Consider the following 17676-nt stretch of genomic DNA (forward strand, 5'->3'; position numbering starts at 1 on the left):
CGAACATCACAAAAAGAAAAAAGTGATTTTAATTTTAGCTAATGGAATAATTTAAAACACAAAATATTTTTCAAAAGGCTTTGATTCACAAAAGCAAATGTGAAGTGTAGCCTTTTAACTACATATCTAATTTAAAGTGAGAGCTATGCACAGAAATCACATAATTGAAAAACCTATACATTTTGTCTCTAAAAATTGTTTATAAAATATGAAACAGAACCAAACACATCTTTGCAAATAAGGCTGAAAATGAACACGAGGCGGCAAAATTTAATAAAATCTTGATACTATTTTGAGGTTCAACTGTGCATTATACTCTCTCTTTAAGTCAAATAAAAGAAAAAAGCATGAGCAGAAATAATCTAGTATATTAAAATATTTAACAGAAAGAATGTGTTTCTATGAGTCATTATAGTTAAAAAGTTAATCAACAGCTCTTTAGAAATTTTCAAACTGGATTTCAAAAATGGGTAAATTTATTTGAAAAGTCCTATGTTTATTCCGAATTGAAAGTCAGTGTTTTCTTGGCAATGTCATGCTACATTTACCCTGTTATCCCAAAAGGAACAAGTGCATAGAGAATGAACAAATAATCAATGAAGAAAACTTTGTAAAAGAAGTATATTTTATATGTTTTCCACTTAAAGTTTTTTAAACCCATAAAACCAAACTGCTTTGGTTTAAGAAGTTAGTTTGAGTTGGATATAATATGAAAGTTCCCACAGATTTATTATCCATAAAGAGTCTCCTCGTTGACTTACTGCCCCTCATCAACTTTTAATAGGAGCTCTAATGAATGCTGAAAAGAATCTACTAGACAAGGAAAATGGCGATTTGGAGATCTCCACCTGGTTCACTAATACACGCTGACATTTTATATCTTTGGTTTGAAAATTTGTTAAAAAAAAGGAGAGGAGGTAGCTAGATTCATTGTGGTGATGATCACTTCATAATGTGTATATATATATATATAAACACTGAATCACTATGACGTACACTTGAAACTAACATAATATTGTATGTCTATTATACACTTCAATTTAAAAAAAAGGAGAGTAGGTGGTTGCAGTTTAATAGAAGAGGGGGAAGAATAAGCAATTTAAAAAGAAAGCCTTAGAAACTTGCATTTGTTTTTGAAGTTTCAAGGTCCTTTTTAAGAGCAAAAGAAGAAAGGGGAAGAAATAAGTGTTAGGGAGAGGTGACCATGCTGGTGGACTTATGAAATTAGAAGTCTGTTCTAATATACTCATAAAGAGACTGCCAGCTCATTACAGAATCTTGGAACGAAGGTGGGAATAAATTTTGGAAATCCTGTAGAACTAAAGTTTCTCTAAAATTTCATATTAAAATTCATATTAATCTATATGATTCAACTTTCAAGAATAAAATTTTAGAGGAAAAGGTAATACTTATAAATCAGTTCAGAGAACAATCTTTTTCCAGGGTTTTCATTTTTGGAATAAATCTACCACAATAAAACTTCCCTATAGATTTTAGAGAATGGCAAACTTTAGTTAAATATCCAGGACATAATTTATATAGGTAACCTTAAGAAAAACATATTTTTAAACAAATTTCAAAAGCTACAAGCATGAGAAGATATTGTCTGGGTTGGTGAAGATTTCTCAAAATACGGTGTGCCTGATTCAAACACAAAACTAGCTTTAAATGGTCTAATTGCTTAGCCTATTAGGCAGTTTAAATATATTCCATTATATTACAGTCTGCAAAACAGAGTTGTTAAAAAAAGTGGGGGTGGGATGCTACTCAAAGAAGGAAGTTCTTATGTTTAACCTTATTGCTAACATTATAGTGATTAAGCATTACATTTGACTTCGTTTCCTGAGGCAAAAAAGGGCAATAAAGTGATCTATACAATTCCTATCTAAGACAGGAAAACACGTCAATTCTTTATACGATAGTTTCTCTCAGTGCTAATTTCTGGTAGGAAGCTATCTCCAAGATCACATCTATAGGACACTGAGTGACACAGTATCTGTGACAATTGATAGCTTTATAGCAAATGCAAAAGCAATCTTTATCATGGTCACTGGAAGTCTCACTTCTCTAAAGGAAAGAGTCTAATACTAAATCCAACTCACTGAATTCTAAGGTATAAAACAATTTAAGAGAGTAAGAAAACAGAACAGCATGTTAAAGAGGAATAATCGTAAATATTTAAAGTATTTGTTTATAATTAATTCAGAGAAGCAAAGGAAATTAAGCTAAAATCCTCACTTCAATGCTGTCTTTTATAAAAACGAATCTTAAAGATTGAAGTAATACAGTTTCTTGATTCAAAGTGAACTGCTGTTCCAGACTCCTTGTGGAAAAAAACAAAACCCTAGGTCCTATTCTAGGGAGTATTTTGGATGAAATTACCACATTTTAAAAGTTACAGTGTAAGTCCATAATAATCCTGTGTAGATTTATTTATATCCTAAATATCCGAGATTCAACTTAAATTACATGTATGTACATATATATAACATTTTTAAAAATACGTGAACTACATGCCTGGTAACTTTCTTCAACCTTGATTCTAATGCTGAAATACTTAATTGAATATACCCACATATGATAATGCCATTTCTTTAAGGTGGGACACAGACTTTGATGAGACACTGTTTCTTCCAAAAGATCACCTTAATTATCCATCAGCTCTGCAGAATGGCCTCACTGTAGCTCTTAAAGTTTACACTAAGTGCTATAACTTTAGTTTCATAAGGTTGGAAATATCTTCAAATACCACTAATGCAAAGTAGGATTACTACTAAAGAATAAACTGTCAGTCCACCATATACTTCCTTGAGCCCCTGTCAGAAATACTCATTTTCAAGTTACAGGCAAGCAAATGGCATATATTCTGTTTTAGGAGCCATAGCAACAAATCTTTTATCCAACTGTAGTGTTGATAGTTATGTACTTATATTTAAATAAACAGGGGCCTCAAGTTTTTCCAAACATTTATGACAAAATTTATAGTTACTTTCAAACCCGTGATAAACATTTTAGTGATACATTTAACTTCTATGCACTTCAGCTTAAATATTTACATAAGAAATCTGATAAACAAAAGCAAATAACAGTATTTCAAGTAAATAGTGTTTGCTGACCGTTTTCTTTGTAGCCCATCCCTAGGATGACCTCAGGTGCTCTGTAGTAGCGAGTCACTACGTAAGGTGTCATCATAAAACTAGTTCCTGCGGTCCTGGCCAGTCCAAAGTCAAGAATCTTCAAAGTGCAGTCTGATTTTACCACTATATTACTGGGCTTTAAGTCCTTCAAAATATTAAAAACAAAAAATGACTGCTATGATATATATAAATGTTTTATAATTCACAAGTTGTTAGATCACTTTTTAAAAAAATATTTTATTTACTTGAAAGAGAGAGAGTGAGTGAGTGAGCAGGGGGCAGGACAGAGGGAGAGAGAGAATCCCAAGGAGACTCCCTACTGAGCAGGGGGAGCCTGACACTGGGCTCCATCGCACAACCTTGAGGTCATGACCCGAGCTGAAATCAAGAGTTGGATGTTGAACCCACTGAGCCACCCAGGTGTCCAATAGATCACTTGTAAAACAATTCATGATAACTGTTGTAATTTCTCTCATTATAATCAACATCACTGCTCAGATTCATTGTAACAGGCAATTTTGAGAAATTAGCTGGATGGCATTTTCCACTTATGAATACATACATACATATTAGAGAAATTTGTAATGTTTTATTTTCTAGAAATTATGATTAGCTAGAAATTTTCAATCAAGCACAATAAAAGCAAGTAAAAGGCATTTCAAAGTTATTACAGTAAAAGAAAGAGAATCATAAGTTAGTATTTATGCTCACTTGTATACTAAATTACCAGATTTTTAAAAATCTAATTTTAGGGCCGCCCAGGTGGCTCAGTTGGTTGAGTGTCCAACTGTTGATTTCAGCTCAGGTTGTGATCTCAGGGTCATAGGATCAAGCCCTGTATTGGACTCTGCACTCAGCAGGGAGTCTGCTTGTGATTCTCCACCTCCCTTTGCCCCTCCCCCTGCTACCACATTCTCTCTCCTCTCAAATAAAAAGCTTTTTTAAAAATGAGATTTTAAAAATATTTTATTTATTTATTTGAAAGAGAGAGAGAGAATGAGTGGGGAGGGGAAGAGGAGACGGAGGGAGAAGCAGACTCCCCACTGAGAAGGGAGCCCAATGTGGGGCTCAATTCTAGGACCCTGAGATCATGACCTAAGCTGAAGGCAGATGCTTCACCAACTGAGCCACCCCCCAAAAATCTGATTTTAAAGTCACAATAAGCTATATAAAGCTTATATCTATATAAAGATATTACAGGTCAACAATGGGGAATTCCGTGTCAATGCAAGCGAATGTCATTAGACCTTTCAAACTGGCAGATTTTCAATTCTAAAGGACTGAAATGACCATTATCAGTCTTTCCATCACTGGATTTCCACTTTAAATCACACAAATTTACTCATAAAATTATCTGCCCATGGGAGTAGGACACCATTGTCTTGCTGCCACTAATCCATAAAATTACTTGCTGTTGATGCCTTGTGAAGAATTTTCCACCTAACACAACCTTAACGAATTCTGTGCTATGATCATTAAAAGGCACTCATGACTTTTCAAGTCCAACACAATGCCCTGTTAGCTCCAATGAATCTTGTTCTGAACCAGGAAACCAAAGAAAGCAAGCACAGTATATCTTTACCACAAAAACATTCTATTACTGGTACTGACAAGTAGTATATAACATTAAATACCAGTGATTAATACAAAAGAAAAAAAGATGGTCTGAAAGACAGCGTTTACACTTTTGTAACATTTACATCCAGAAAATTACGTACGTTGTCTTCAGCATATTTTGGCAGGTGATCATGAATGGGTTTAGAACGTATATAATCTAAGGGCTTTTTCAAATTAAAAATAGATATCAACAGGCTTAGTGAAATAGAAGATGGAAATTTTCATTATTGCTATTCTGTAAATATAATGGTACATTATTTACAAAATATATTATCTCAGCAAAGTAACACAGACTATTCAAGAATTACGTATTACAAGCTTTGATACTACTTCAGTTTCTACTGTGATGGGTACAGATTAATGGCTCTTTATACTACTGCATTCTAGCCTAGAAATAAGATTTCAACCTCACATACTTTATTTTGGAAAGATTAAGAGCACAATACAATTTTTTTTTGAGAAATATTTTTTATCAAGAAAAAAACAGTAAAAAAAATGCTTCAACAAATATCACCTGAAATTCATCTTTGTACATCAATATCAATCTATACCTTTCTACAGATGTTAGAAACATTGCCAACTATATATGAGAAGAATAAGTGAATTTGTATAAATTTGTGGCAGAGGAAGTAGAACTAACCTAATATTCCAACTTCTCCCCCATAATTTTTTAGCTTCCTTACATGCAAGGCCTAACTGAGATTAGTTCTAGTCAACAGGATGGGAGTGGGAGCAAAGAACAAATGGGCCAGGTACAACATCCTGTTGTCTCTTCCCCTGTTTTGTTGATTAGTACCATTCCAGGTAGTCTGTCAGCCCAGGTTGTTGAGCACAAGGAAGGCAGAATCCTTACCCCACACCATATCTGCCCTGGACATGGAGTATGGAAAATAAACCTTAGTTGTGTTAAGCTACTAAGAATTTAGGGTTTATTTGTTACCTTGGCATAGCCTAGTTGTAACACTGTAATTTATAATAAGAAATACATATTTGGTCTTTGTCCCAATTACTGGCACACAGCTCCAAAAACCGTTAGAATTACCTAAAAGATAAGAGCAATAAGGGTGAAAGGAGTGCCTTTTGTTATTCATAAGAAGTCCCTATCAGGGCACCCAGGTGGCTCAGTCAGTTGAGCATGGAACTCTTGATTTTGGCTCAGGTCATGATCTCAGAGTTGGGAGACTGAGCCCCACGTCTGGCTCCGTGCTGGGCATGGAGCCTGCCTAAGATTCTCTCTCTTCTCCCCTCTCCCCTCTCCCTCTCCCCTCTCCCTCTACCCCTCTTCCCCCACCCCTGCACTCCTGCTCCTTCTTAAAAAAAAAAAAAAAAAAAAAAGTCCCTTTTGAGGATACCGGAGTTTATGTTATTAATGAGGTGGCTTTTGGAAAGTTCCAAAGGATGGGGGCTGGTTGCCAGGGAAAAAAAACAAAGTAATTAAAGGGTTGGAACTTTCAGCATTTCCTACCCAAAACCTCCATCCAGGAAGGGGGGAGGGCTAAAGACTGAGTTCCATCATCAAAGGCCAATGATTTAATCAATCACTCCAGGTAATGAAGCCTCCATAAAAACACAAAAGGACTGGTAAGGAGAACTTGCAGGTTAGCGAACATGTGGAAGTGCTGGGAGCCTGGTGCACCCAGAGAGGACACCGAAGCTCTGCTCCCCTTCCCATTTACCTTGCCCAATACATATCTCCATTTGGCTGTTTCTGAGTTATGTCCTTCGTAATAAACTGGTAAATCTAGTAAGTAAAACGCTTTCCTGATTTCTGTGAGGCACTCTAGCAAGCTAATTGAGCCTGAGGACGGGGATCTTGCAAATCTCTGAATTACAGCCAGTAGGTCAGAACCACAGATAACCACCTGGGTTTGAGATGGGCATCTGAACAGCAGGCACTTGGAGGACTAATCCCTTGACCTGCTGGATCTGATGCTATCTCCAGGTAGGCAATATGAGGACTGACATGCCAGCTGGTGTCCAGAGACTTGTTTGGTGTGGGAAAAACTAAGTGTTAGAAGTAATAATGGTGTTAGAAGTAATAATGTAAGAGTAAAGGAGACACAGAAATATTTTTCCTTTATACTATTCTAACACTAAAATTCTAACACACACATTTGGTGTTAGAAGTAATAATGTAAGAGTAAAGGAGACACATAGAAATATTTTTCCTTTATACTATTCTAACACTAAAATTAGTGCCAGAAGTGGGGTGTTACTATTATAAACACAGGATCATAGCTTAGCAGTTTGAGCCACAGGCAGCAGGGAAACTAATACCAGAGGTTGGATCGGTGATCCAGGTTATGTAATAGCAATACATTTCAGGATACTGCCCCTCGCAATAACCTGGAAAGCACAGCACTTGCATAATGAACCTGAAACTCTAGAACAAGGGTTGACAAGTTAAGGCCTGTTTTTGTGAAGAAAGTTTTATTAGAACACAGTCCTGCCCATTCAATCACGTACTGTATACAGCTTCTTCTGTGTTACAATGGCAGAGCTGAACAGCTGTGACAGTGACTCTATTATCTGCAAAGCCTAAAATATTTACTATCAAGCCTTTATAGAAAAAGTTAGCTGATCCCTCCTCTAGAAGAGATTGGAAAGCAGAACTTTAGTAGTGTATTGGTGGCTACTGGCTGCATTTGAAAGAACTGGCCACTTTAAAAGCAGAAATGAAAGAGAACCAGAATCTAGAATATCAGGACCTTGCCATTCTAGAAAAGCTAAATGTTACTAAACCGTTAAAAAAATGGCAGATTGTCCAGTAAAACTCTCCCCCACGCAACCCAGTATATAGATGCTCCTTGACTTCATGATGGGGTTATGTCCCAATAAACCCTCATAAGTTGAAAATATCGTAAGTTGAAAATGCGTTTAGTACCCCTAACCTACCAAACATCATAGTTTAGGCCAGTCTACCTTCAACATGCTCAGGACACTTCCCTTAGCCTATGGTTGGGCAAAATCATCTGACGCAAAGCCTATTTTATAATAAAGTGTTGGAATATCTCACGTAATTTATCGAGTAGTGTACTGAAAGTGAAAATCAGAATGGGTGGGTACAGAATACTTGTAAGTGCAGCGGTTGTTCGCCCCTGTGACTGCGTGCCCGACTGGGAGCTGCGGCTCGCTGCTACTGCCCAGCATCACGGGAGGGTGGTGGACTACATACTGCTAACCCGGGAGAAGATCAAAATCCAAAGTATGAAATGTGTATCACTTTTCACACCATTGTAAAGTCGAAAAATTAGGTTGAACCACCGTAAGTAGGGGACCATCTGTACTCCTCCATTATACTAATGAGCCTTGACAGATGACTTGTTTAGGCAATGGAATGTGAAGGAATATGATGTTCACCAAATCTGAAAAAAAGTTTTAAATATGCTTGATTTAGCTTGGCTCTTGCTCCACTGTCTTTCACCACGAGAAAAGGATGCGCCCCAGGGAGGTACTCCTTCAGCCTGGATGCTGAAACCTGAACAAGGACAAACGCTGAACCCGACCCCATGATCTGGAGCAGTGCCATATAACCGAACCGCAGAACCCTGAGCAAGCGATAAGTGTTGTGTTAAGCCATCGATACCTTGGATTTGTTTTTCATGCATCATTTCCACATAATAATTCTGAAAATCCTTGAGGGAAAAAGAGCTGTACATTCTTCCAGTTGATGAAAATGCCTCACATCTGCCCACAGAAGCCTGAAAGCTTAAAGGCAGACATTCAGTCGAAGAATACAGAGCCAGTGACTAACAAATGTGCTCTAAAAATAACTGTAATTAAAAAGAAGCAGCCTCCTAAACTTCTGACAGAGCTGTACTATCAAAAAACTCCATTAGTCTGTGACTTTTCAGGGCAATTCTGCCCCCAGGGGATCGCTGGCACTGTTCAGAGACATTTTTGGTTGTCACAATTGGGGAGTACTGGCAGCATCTAGTGAGTAGAGGCCAGGAATGTGCTAAACATTCTACAACGCACAGGACAGCTCCTCAAAAGAAAGAATTCTTTATCCAAAACATCAATAGTGTCCAGACTGAGAAGGACCGCCTTAAAATGGCACTTGGGCCCCCAATCTTTTACAGAGAGTAAGCTGAGAAAGCTGAGCAGCCCCCAAGAAGAACACATTTTCCAATAACCACTTAAGATATATTCAAAAGGACAGTAGAAAAGAAACACACTTCACAGAGTGGAGCCAGGTACTACAGAGAACAGAGCATTCCTTGCAGAAATGAGATTCAGGGACTAATCAAGGAATATTCCCCCCACCCCATCTCCAAGGGAAGTGACACAACATCTGCCCAACAGAATGTCTTTCTTTCTTAAAATAATTTTAAAAATGTGTTTATTTATTTATTTGAGAGAGAGAGTAAGAGAGAGCAAGCGTGGGGTCTGCATAAGACTCTATGCCGAGCGTGGAGTCTAACACAGGGCTTGATCCCACTATGCTGAGATTTAATGACCTGAGCTGAAACCAAGAGTCAGAGGCTTAACTGACTGTACCACCCAGGCACCACTGCCCAACAGACTTTCAAGTTACAAATAACCCATGACTAAACTTTTCAATTTCCCAAATGGGATTGTTTACTGGATCTGAAATAGAGATTACCATGTATCACTTGGGAAATAAATGCCTTGATAGACTAGGATTTTGGGTTATCTCCCCTAAGCAGGGGGTGAATAAAGGTGTGGAATAAAGGGAGCAAAGAAATGTTTCATGACCAGAAGGGTAGACTGTGACAGAGAAAAACGCTCACCAACATTCTGAAGTCCGCCTCTCCACATTTCCCTGTCCCTTATAATTAGGCAGGTCCTCATGTTCTGCCAATGGGCTCAGAGAGGAAGTGGCGTGTGTCCCTTCCAGGCCAAAGCACAGAAGAGACAGTACACACCACCCGGCTTTCTCCTCCCCTGACACAATGACCAGGAACCACGCAGATGGTGGAGCCTCATTCAGCTTGGGTCTCTGAGGGACTATGTGGAACCCCATTCCCAGCCCTGACTTGTACTAAAACCCTAATAGAGGAAAGTTCAGGTTATTTTACCAAGTGAATGATCTTAGACCAGCAGAGGTATTAGGCTGGGGTGAAGGGTATTTAGACTTAGTAGTAAAGCAGAGAGATGAGTATCAGTTGTGGCCTCAAGACCAGTTACAGGAGTGGGTGCTGTTGTTTACCCCATTAAACTTCTTCTAAGTTAGTCAAGGAACAAATATCAAGTAAAATCCTGGAGTAGTATCCAGAACTTACTGTATGAAGGAAATAGGAACAAGTAGCACCAGAGGTGTCTTATAGAGTGAGTCCTGTGGTGCCTGTTCTGATCCCTGGTTCAGGATCCCTCCCAGCTGCTAGCAGTATTGGTTGCTGAATTTTCAGCAAATCTCTCTCCTGGAACTGCCTACAGCCACAGAGAGCCACCTTTTCCAAGGTCATGCTGCTCCTCAAAGTCCAACTGAATCACCAGCTGAGGACTCTGGAGTGATTGAATTCAATTCAATTCTTCCCTCTGTCCAGTATTAGTATGACTTCCTTTACTCCCTTAAAGATGTTGATGCTGAGGGGACTCCCCAACAAACTTCTTTCATGTATATCTCCATCCTAGAGATTGTTTCCCAGATAGTCTGACTTAAGATAAAGGCACATTCTTCTTCATAGGTAACAGATCCTAATATGTCTCTTATAAGCTCAAATTTATTATTAATAAATTTTCTACAGTTGTACTGTATTTTTACCACTTTATCCATCCACACTAAGGGAGTATATTAAAATATCCCAATACTATCGTGTTCGTATAATTCTTCTATTTTTCACAGTTTAAGCTTTGTGTATTACAATTCCACTGCATGTATAAAGTTCTTGACAGTTACTTATCCAAATAGGTGGATTACACCCTTTATCCTCACAAAGTTACTGAAAAATACTTTGTCCCTAGCCCCACCATATTCAATGCATGTGATTAAATAGTTATCCTTGTTCTCATGTTTTATTTTCCCACTACATCTTTGCCAATACCTTTGCTTTCAGCCTTTGGAAGCTTGCTATAATTGTCTGCAATACAGAAACACATGATGGTGGTGGTTTTGTGTGTCAAAATTTGAACTTTGTTCGTTAAGGGGTTAATCCCCTTTACCCTTTATGTTATATATTGGTCTTCTGTAATTTTAAAGTTTCTTTTTTATATTTCTTGCTATTTCTTTTGTCTCCTATCTTCTATCATGTAGTCTGTGATTTCTGTTTTACCTACCTGCTAGCCCCCCATTAATCTGAAAATTTTTTATTTCGAAGATTTTACTTTACTAAAATCAAATTAACTTCCATTGTAGCACATTACTGTCCTGGTCCACAGGGCAAAAGAAACAAAAACAAAATCAAGAAGTTTACCTCATTTGCCTCACACAATATATAATGTGATGTGGAAGATGATATACTTTCCCACGTAAGGAGATTTCTCTTACATTGCCTAAAGATGGCATTAGACACAACAGTACAGCAGCTGCATATGCAATATACAAAGCAATTCAGTTAGAATGATAACTAAGGATAAGCCTAAATATCTCACATATGTGACTGTCTTAAAACAGGTAACTTGAGCACAAATCTGTGTATTCATTTGAGTTAGGTTATTTGACACAAGGTAGCTCAAATATGTAATTCCACTGAATTAAATACTTTTCAAGAAATTCCTCTCAAATTAGTTGTTATACTTTTCAAAGAATAAGCTAGAATTAAAACTAAAACACAAAAACACATGTCCACACAAAAATTTGCACACACACGTTCATGTCAGCATTTCTCATGATAGCCATAAAATGGTTATCAACCCAAATGCCCTTCAAGTGATGAACAGATAAACAAAATGTGGTATACATCCATAAAGTGAACAATTATTTGGCAATAAAAAGAAATGAAGTACTGATACATGATAAATAGATGGATGAACCTTGAGAACACTATGCTAGGGAAAAGAAGCCAGACACAAAAGACCACATTATATATAATTCCACTTACATGAAATATCCAGAATAGGCAAATATATGGCAATAAAAAGTATGTTAGTTGTGTAGGGCTGGGGGTGAAGGGAACAGGGGATAACAGGAATTGAAGGCTAACAAGTACAGATTTCTTTAAGGGGGGTAAAAATATTCTAATGAAAATGTTCTAAAATTATATTGTGATGGCTGTAAAACCTTTGAATATAATGTAATAATTATACACTTTATAAACTGTATGGTATGTGAATTACATGTCAATAAAGCAGTTAAAAAACAGATTACAAAAATATAAACTATTTCTGAATATATGAGAAACACAACTCTGATAAATACTCAATTTTATATAACTGGTAATGATAGCAGGATATTTTATATACCGCTTCATTTCAGAGCAAAACTAAGCTTATACTACTCATGTAAATCGGTGAAATACAACTTTCCCAAAATATAATTAAAGGCAGTGATGTCAACAAAAATGGAAGAGTAGACTGCTCCACAGAAACACCAAAAAGCAGAGCAAAACGGATCAGGATAAACTTTTTCAGAAATCTGGGAAACAGGTAAAATGTTCACAACAACCAAGTAAGTACAGAATCAAGAAAAAGGCAACTTAAAAAACAACAAGAAAAATGTGTGGTGTTTTTACTAGCCCTTGTCCCACCCATCTTCCTGGCTGGGTGGAGAGTCTTAAAGAAAACAACCTGCATTCTCACTGTGAGACTCTGGTCTTGGGCTAGACAGGGGGCATTTCTCAAAAACACTGCAAGGCAAATGAATAACCCATTTCGCCTGTGAAAAGACATTAAAGTTGAAGAAAACAAGACATGGCATACCATCAAGTGTACAACATATGCATAATGGAAGTGCCAAATAAGAGGAAAAAGGAAAAGGAGCAGAAAAAAATACTTGAAAAAATAATGACCAAAACTTCCAAATTTAATGAAAGACATAATTCTATACATCCAAGCTGCTCAATGAACTCCAAGGATAAAGGCAGAGATCTGCACTGAGACACATTATAATCAAACGGCTGAAAACCAAAGACAAAAAGAGAATCTTAAGAATCAAGAGAAGTAACTTGTCACTTATAAGAGATCCTCAATGATATTAAAAACTGATATCTCAAAAGAAATCATACAGGCCAAAAGGCAGTGAAAAGACACATTTAATAACTGCTAAAAGAAAAAAAATCCAAATAAAAGTTCTACATCTAGCAAACTATCCTTCAAAAGTGAAGGAGATAATTAAGATACTTTGAGATAAATAAAAGCTATGGGAATTTGTTGCTAGTTACCTACTCTATAAAAAAGGCTAAAGTAGTCCTTCAGGTAGAAATAAAAGGACACTACACAGTAAACTGAAGCTGTAAGAAGAAATAAAGAATACTGGTAAAGGTAATTACACAGGTAAATACAAAGGTCAGTATTACTGTGTTTTGGATTTTTAACTCCTATTTTTTTTTCCAATATGATTTAAAAGACAAATGCATTAAACAATAATTATGTATCTATATTACTGGGCACACAGTGTATAAGTACGTAATTTGTGACAACTACAACATAATGGGGGAAGGACAGATTGTATAGAGGAGTAGAGGTTTTGTGTACTGTTGAAAGTAAGGTGGTAAGAATTCAAAATAAATTCTAAGTTGAAGAGATTAATTGCAATCCCAATGGTAACCTTTAAGAAATATTCCCTCCAAAAACAGGAGAATACGTATTTTTCTAAGTGCACATGGAATATTCTCCAGAATAGACCACGTTAGGTGACAGAACAAGTCTCGATAAATTTTAAAAGACGGAAATCATACAATGTATCTTTCTGACCACAATGGAATGAAGCCAGAAATCAAGAAAAAAGGAAAACTGCAAAATTCAAAAATTGGTGGAAATTAAAGAGCATATTCTCAAATAACCAATGCAGCAAAGAATAATTCACAAGGAAAATAAGAAAATACTTTGAGATGAATGAAAATGAAAAAAACAACACAAAAAAATTTAGGGAATGCAGAAAAAGCAGGCTCAGAGGGCAATTTCAGCTGCTGAGTCTGTGTTATTTTGTTATGGCGGCTCAAGCAGACTAATACAACGTAAGTAAACAGAAAGACATTCATCCAGTGTCCGCGAATCGGAATACTAAATATAGTCAAGAAGGCAAAACAACCCAAGCAATCTACAGAGTCAATAAATGAAATCTTTATTAAAACTCCAATGGCCTTTCTGCAGAAACGGAAAAGCTGATATTCAAATCCATATGGAGTCACAAGGGGCTCTGAATAGTCAAAACAATATTTAAAAAGAAGAATAAAGTTGGAGGGCTCACACTTACTCCCATTTTTCAAAACTTACTAGAAAGCTATAGTATCAATTCATCTATTTTTTCCTTTGGTTGATTGCGCTTTTGGTACCATTTGTAAGAATTCATTGTCAAATCATTATGGTTTACCCTGATATTTTCTTTTAAGTTTTACAGCTTTAGCTCTTATGTTTAGGTCACTGACACATTTTGAGTTAATTTTTGTGTACGATGTAAGGTAAGGATCCAAATTCATTCTTTTGTTTGTGGAAATCCAGTTGTCCCAGCCTCGTTTATTAAAGAGACTTATTTTTTCCCAGTTGAATGGTCTTTGACACCCTTGCTGAAAATCAGTTAGCCACAGATATGTGATTTTATTTCTGGACTCTTAGTTCTATTCCATTGGTCTATGTCTCTGTCCTTACAGCAGTTCCACATAATTCTGATACCTGAATTTCATGAAAATTAAATACTTTTGTGCATCAAAGGATATCAAGAAAGTGAAAATACAATGTATAAAATGAGAGAAAATATTCTTATGTTCCGTAGATGAGAGGAACTCATCTACGGAACATAAGAACTAGGAAGATCGGTAGGAGAAGAAAGGGATAAAGAAAGGGGGGGGGGTAATCAGAAGGGGGAATGAAGCATGAGAGACTATGCACTCTGAGAAACAAACTCCGGGCTTCAGAGGGGAGGGGGGTGGGGGAATGGGATAGGCTGGGGATGGGTAGTAAGGAGGGCACGTATTGCATGGTGCACTGGGTGTTATACGCAACTAATGAATCATCGAACTTTACATCAGAAACCAGGGATGTACTGTATGGTGACTAACATAATAAAAAAATATTAAAAAAAAAAAAAGAAAATGGGCAAAGTACTTGAACAGACACTTCTCCCAAGAAGATATACAAATGACCAATAGCATATGAAAACATTCAACATCTTTAGTCATCAAGGAAAGGCAAATCACAAGGAGATACCACTTTGTACTCACTAGGTTAGAATAAAAGTCAGTAAGTATTGGCAAAGATTTGGAGAAATCAGAACCTTCACACATTGCTACAGGGAATGTAAAATGGTATAGCCACTATTAACAGTTTAGTAGTCCTTCTAAAAGTTAAATATACAATTACCACCTGCAGGACCCCTGGGGCGCCTGGGTGGCTTAGTCATTAAGCCTTTGCCTTAGGCTCAGGGCGTGATCCCAGCATTCTGGTATGGAGCCCTGCATCAGGCTCCTATGCTGGGAGCCTGCTTCTTCCCCTCCCACTCCCCCTGCTTGTGTTCCCTCTGTTGCTCTGTCAAATAAATAAATAAAATCTTTAAAAAACAAACAAAAAACAATTACCACAGGACCGAATCCTAGGAAGATAACCAAGAGAATTGAAAATAGGAACTCAGACAAATACTTGTACATGAATGTTCATAGCAGCACTATCCGCAAAAGCTAAAAAGGCAGAGATAATGCAAATGTCTATCAGTGGATGAATGGATAAACAAAACATGGTACATACATACACTATAATATTATTTGGTCATAAAAAGGTATGAACTATTGACACATGGTACAATATGAAGGAGATTGACAATCTTATGCTAAGTTAAAGAACCTAAACACAAAAGGTTACATCTGATTCCATTTATATGAAAAATCCATAAGAGATAAATCCATAAACACAGAAAGCAGATTGGTATGAGGCCTGGGGCTGGGGAGAGAGAGAGAGATGGGGACTGACTGCTTAATGTGTATGATTTTGGGGGCAATGGAAATATTTTGAAATTTTGTATCGATGGTGGTTGAACAATGTTGTGAATGTACTAAATGTCAGTGAATTGAACCCTTTTAAAAGATGGTTAATTTTATGTTATGTGAATTTCACCTCAATAATTAAAAAAAAGAATATGATGATAATAATAATAATTTTTTCTACTAACCCGATGAATAATTCCAGCAGAGTGAAGGTGCTTGATTCCACACAGCATCTGATAGAGAAGGTAGGACATTCTTTCATGATCTAGTTCCATCTGAATCACTTGGCAAAGATTTGCATCCATGAGCTCCATGACTATGTAACTTCATGGGTGAAAAAAGATGACAGCTAAAGTGTACAGCAACAGTCTAAGAATAATGTACGAACATAAAATTTTAATTATCACACTTACACATCTTGAAATTCTTCTAGGGATTTCTGTGGTGTGAAAACATTCAAAAGGCCAATTATCTGTGGCAAAAGCAAAGAGACCAAAAAATTAGACACCACTGTTACTAATAATACTTTCATTTAGAAACTGCAAATACATGGGTTAAAAAAATTCCACCGTCAGTATAAGAATTTTAAAATCTTATGTTCTAAGCCCAAGTAATCTCTCTTATTTTACTTTACGGCCAGGGATCAGGGGTAGGGAGGGAACCAAAGCACGCAGGATCTTTAGGGGGTGAAAATACTCTGTATGATACTATAATAGTATATATTGTGTCATTACACATTTGTCCAAACCCAAAGAATGTATAACACCAAGAGTGAACCTTAATGTAAACTACAGACTTTGAGTAATAAGGATGCATCAGGTGATTATGATGAATGTACCCATCTGGTGGGGGATACAGGTAATGAAGTAGGCTATGCATGTGTGAGGGCAGGAAGTGTATGGGAGATCTCTGTAACTTCCTCTCATTTTTGCTGTGAACCTAAAATGCTCTTAAAAAAAAAAAAAGCCTTAAAAAAAACTGTATCAACGGAAGAGTTCCACATATCCATTACATTTATGAATACTCAATTATCAAGGACCTATATCATACAATTCTCTACATAATTTGTAAGCAAGTTTTAAATACCTTCTACCAGCTCTTATCTAACTTAATACCTGTATATGATCTCAGCCCTCCCTGCAATGCCCTCAGTTTTTCATAATACTGAACTTCCCCAGTTTTCTGCATTCCCAGTCTATTCACTGGTTCATCCACAGGCATGCCCTTTCCCCCACCATCCTGTCTTTAATCCTTTTCCTTTCTCTACCTGTATCCTTTCCCTGAGCAATATATGGTTTTTTGTTTTGTTTTGTCTAAACATCTCTATGTGGATAATTTCCAAATATACATTAAAAGTCCTTGCTTAGTTTGTAAGTCTCAAATATATATTGCCTATATATTGCCACTTCACATGAAAATCTCACAAATATAAAATTGAACTCCTTATCATTCCTACCCAAACCCTTAACTTTTCCGGAGTGCTTTCTCTTATAAAAGAGAAGGCTCACAGTGATTTTTTACTCCTTTTTCAATAATTGCACCATAATAAATGTTGAAAAGAATACTATCCCATTGTACTGTCAGCTGAACTTCAACCTATTCTTCTTATTCCCTGTGCTACTGTATAGATTGAGGATTCTAACATCTCATCTAGACTGCTCATGCTATAATTATTTCTAACATTAAGATTCCCTAAACAATGGTTTCTATTTTATTGCCTGTAATATGGTAAAAGAAAGACCTGATCATATTACTGACCTCTTTAAAAACTTAATGCCAGAAAAAAAAATTTCAAAACTCCCTTGCAATACGTATTGTTCAAAGCCTTCCTTCCATGACAGAACATCAACCCAGTTCATCTCCTGCTAAGCTCACTATTAAACTTG

At 36.7% G+C, this 17676-nt stretch overlaps 1 protein-coding gene across 4 annotated transcripts in view; it reads right to left on the reverse strand.

Annotated features, from left to right (window-relative positions):
• The window catches only part of MAPK8 (mitogen-activated protein kinase 8), a 105612-nt gene that overhangs the window by 15044 nt on the left and 72892 nt on the right, over window positions 1-17676 (reverse strand). For all 4 annotated transcript variants that reach the window (XM_026481528.4, XM_026481532.4, XM_048219233.2 and 1 more), the window contains exons 4-6: window positions 16204-16262; window positions 15976-16114; window positions 3117-3282 (exon numbers count right to left, since the gene is read on the reverse strand). In XM_026481528.4, coding sequence (XP_026337313.1) covers window positions 3117-3282; window positions 15976-16114; window positions 16204-16262 — 364 coding nt within the window. The remainder of the gene's footprint in view (window positions 1-3116; window positions 3283-15975; window positions 16115-16203; window positions 16263-17676) is intronic.

The sequence above is a fragment of the Ursus arctos genome, unplaced genomic scaffold, assembly GCF_023065955.2.
Source record: "Ursus arctos isolate Adak ecotype North America unplaced genomic scaffold, UrsArc2.0 scaffold_7, whole genome shotgun sequence".
In the NCBI taxonomy this organism is placed as follows: Eukaryota; Metazoa; Chordata; class Mammalia; order Carnivora; family Ursidae; genus Ursus; species Ursus arctos.